Source organism: Rhincodon typus, chromosome 8 (assembly GCF_021869965.1).
Source record: "Rhincodon typus isolate 14 chromosome 8, sRhiTyp1.1, whole genome shotgun sequence".
NCBI lineage: Eukaryota > Metazoa > Chordata > Chondrichthyes > Orectolobiformes > Rhincodontidae > Rhincodon > Rhincodon typus.
In genome coordinates this window covers 39,419,904-39,423,162 of record NC_063339.1, presented here as the reverse complement: position 1 = coordinate 39,423,162, position 3,259 = coordinate 39,419,904, and the positions used below count along the sequence as shown (strand labels likewise).

The window sequence follows — 3,259 nt, the reverse complement described above, 5'->3', positions numbered from 1 at the left end:
TGCTCCTATGATACTGCTTGGCCTGCTGTGTTCATCCAGCTCTACATCTTGTTATCTCAGATTTTCCAGCATCTGCAGTTCCTAATATCTCTCCCATCGCTAATTATGTCTGCTTGTCTCTCTCTAACAATATTGCAATCTTATAAATTTTGCTAAACAAAAAACTGCTGAAATAACAGTGCATACTTTCTCTCAGGGAGCAGAAGAAGAGTTTTTTTCAACACTTTATGGAAATAAAACAAAAATAACAAGAGATGGTTCTGAAGAAATGAGCACGCCAGCAGAAGCACAACTGCAAGAAGCAACACAGAAGGGACGGACAAAGGCGGCAGAGGTGCCTGATGTAACATTTTCTTGCCCCAAGTTTCCAGCTTTCAAAAAAACAAAGACATACAGACTGGACAGATCACACAGCCTATCAGAAACAGAAGAACGTGAACAACACGATGTTACTGCAACAAGCACAGATATAGAGTCCCATTTAAAAACAGCAGAAACTGCTGAAAAAGCAAAAAAACGTAGAAGAAAAATAAAACTTCCACATATTGGTGCAGGAGGAATAAAAATGGGGAAAACAGAAGACTCTGAGCAGGAAAGACGAGAACCTGTATCAGGCAGCAAGGAGTTGTCTGCTTTGAAATATGAGAAGTTCACAATCCATGCAGACAGTATAGCACAAAACACAAATGGCACCGCAACAACAGCAATAAAGCAATCTGATCGAAAGCTGGAGAATCAAAGCAATGCAATGGAATCAGACAATATTAACAGAGAATCCAAACTGAAAATGCCAAAACTGAAAATAGCAAAATTTATCCTTTCAGAACCAATTGAGCCCACAACTGATGTTGGAACAAAGTTACCAGATGAACAAAGTCATTTGCAAACATCAGATACAAACATGGAACAGCACAAAATTCAAATTGATGATTCAAAAAGAGACAATAACACACTATCAGCTATTCTGACCACTGCTTCAGAAAGTAACTTGAAAACGGCCAGTGGAATAACCAAAGCTAAGTCACAAATAGAGGAGGAATACGCTGAAGTAACCGGCCAACAAACACAACAGGTTGTCTCACAGAAACAACCGAGTAGCATACATGTAAAAGCTGATGTTACATTGCCACAACATGAGGAGCAAGAAACAAGTGTCAGCAAGCAGGTTGCTGACAAATCATTTCCAAAATCTGGAAAAGAAACAAAGAAATCCAAGACTGATAAGCAAATAAAAAGCAAAAAGACCAAAAAGAAGGAAGCCAGGGGTAAGGCTTCTGAAAAAGAAACGAAGTCTTCAACACTTGCAATAGGTGTTAGCTTAACGAAGATTGATGCCAAAGATTCAAAAACAGACAGAGATAACACAGACCGAGCAGTAAAGACGCTACCAGCAAGGTTGCTGGGTAATCTCACAACAAGGCACACTGAGCCAGCAGAGGTTGATTCAATCACGGAGATCAGCAAGAGGGAGCAACGGATTGAAATTTCAGGCAAAAAATATCAAACACATGAGAGGGAACAAGACTGGGATTCTTATCAAACAAAAAGTGAGGAAAACATGGAAATTCCAAGGATGCAGATAAAAGGAGGACAGAAAATAGAGAAGTCAAAAACACAAGGACAGGCACTTGTCTCATCCAAACCTGACAAAGAACATGTTAAAATGAACGATGATGTTAACCTCCCCAAAGTCGATGTCTCACAAACAAAAGCTGATACATATGTGAAGGCAGCAAGTATAGATGTCACCACAAGCAAGATGGAAGGTAACCTTAGTCTTGGTGAAATTGACATCAAAGGTCCTGATGTCGGTCTAAGAATACCTGAGGTGGAAAAACCAGAAGTCGATACTGAAATGCCAAAAGTGATGGATGTCGATGTGTCCATGCCCAAAACTGATATTGATGTTTCAGATCTGGGAATGTCAGTGGACATCAAAGCGCCATCAACGGCCATCCAAATTCCAACAGTTGATATGGATTTAGACTCAGCAGATCAGAAGGTTAAAGGTGATGGAGGAAAGTTCAAAATGCCATCCGTGAAAATGCCATCATTTGGGATTTATCTTCCAAAATTCAAAGGACCTGAAGTTGATGTGAGCAAGCCAGATATTGATATTTCTGTTGAAAAACCAGAGGTAGATATGAAAGATGCAAAAATGGACATAAGTACTCCAAAATTTGAAGCTGATTTGCAGGCACTGGACGTTGACATTGAAGAAAAAGGTAGAAAAATAGAACTGCCAAAGTACAAAGCTCCAAAATTTGGATTTTCTACTCCCGATATACACGCTCCAAAAATGGGCCAGGATGTTAATCTTCCCAAAGTCGATGTCTCACAATCAAAAGCTGACATGGATGCCAAAGTACCGAGTGTAGATGTCAAAACAGGCAAGTTGGAAGGTGATCTTAGTCTTGGGAAGATTGACATCAAAGGTCCTGATTTTGAATTAAAAATGCCTGAAGTGGAAAAACCACAACTTGACGTCGAAATGCCAAAGTTGAAAGCGACGGTGGATGTTGATGTGTCTATGCCAAAAACTGATATCGAAGTTTCAGCTCCGGAAATGTCAGTGGACCTTAAAGCTCCATCAACCGAAGTGGATCTGCCAACAGTAGATGTGGGTTTAGAATCAGGAGATATGAAGATGAAAGGTGATGGAGGAAAGTTCAAAATGCCATCCGTGAAAATGCCATCATTTGGGATTTCTCTTCCAAAATTCAAAGGACATGAAGTTGATGTGAGTGTGAGCAAGCCACATATCGATATTTCAGTTGGAAAAACAGAGGTAGATACTAAAGGTCCTAAATTGGACATAACTGCTCCAGAACTTAAAGCTGATCTGCAGGCTCCAGATGTTGACATTGATGGAAAAGGTAGAAAAATGAAACTGCCTAAATTCAAAGTTCCAAAATTTGGAATTTCCAGACCCGATATACAAGCTGCAAAATTGGATCGGGATGTGAACCTTCCCAAAGTCGATATCTCACTACCGAAAGCTGACACGGATGCCAAAGTACAGAGTGTAGATGTTAAAACAGGCAAGTTGGAAGGTGATCTTAGTCTTGGGAAGATTGACATCAAAGGTCCTGATTTTGAATTAAAAATGCCTGAAGTGGAAAAACCACAACTTGACGTTGAAATGCCAAAGTTGAAAGGGACGGTGGATGTTGATATGTCTGTGCCAAAAACTGATATCGATGTTTCAGCTGCGGAAATGTCAGTGGACATTAAAGCTCCTTCAACCGAAGTGGATCTG

The 3,259-nt window shown here is 40.1% G+C and overlaps 1 protein-coding gene across 2 annotated transcripts in view; it reads left to right on the top strand.

Moving 5' to 3' along the window:
* LOC109915354 (protein AHNAK2-like) overlaps positions 1 to 3,259 on the top strand; it is an 82,844-nt gene that overhangs the window by 74,239 nt on the left and 5,346 nt on the right. The window contains exon 7 of one of the 2 annotated variants that reach the window (XM_048600340.1): positions 197 to 2,428. In XM_048600340.1, the coding sequence (XP_048456297.1) occupies positions 197 to 2,428 (2,232 nt within the window). Of the gene's footprint in view, positions 1 to 196; positions 2,436 to 3,259 lie in introns of both variants that reach the window. The other variant, XM_048600339.1, reaches the window with a different exon arrangement.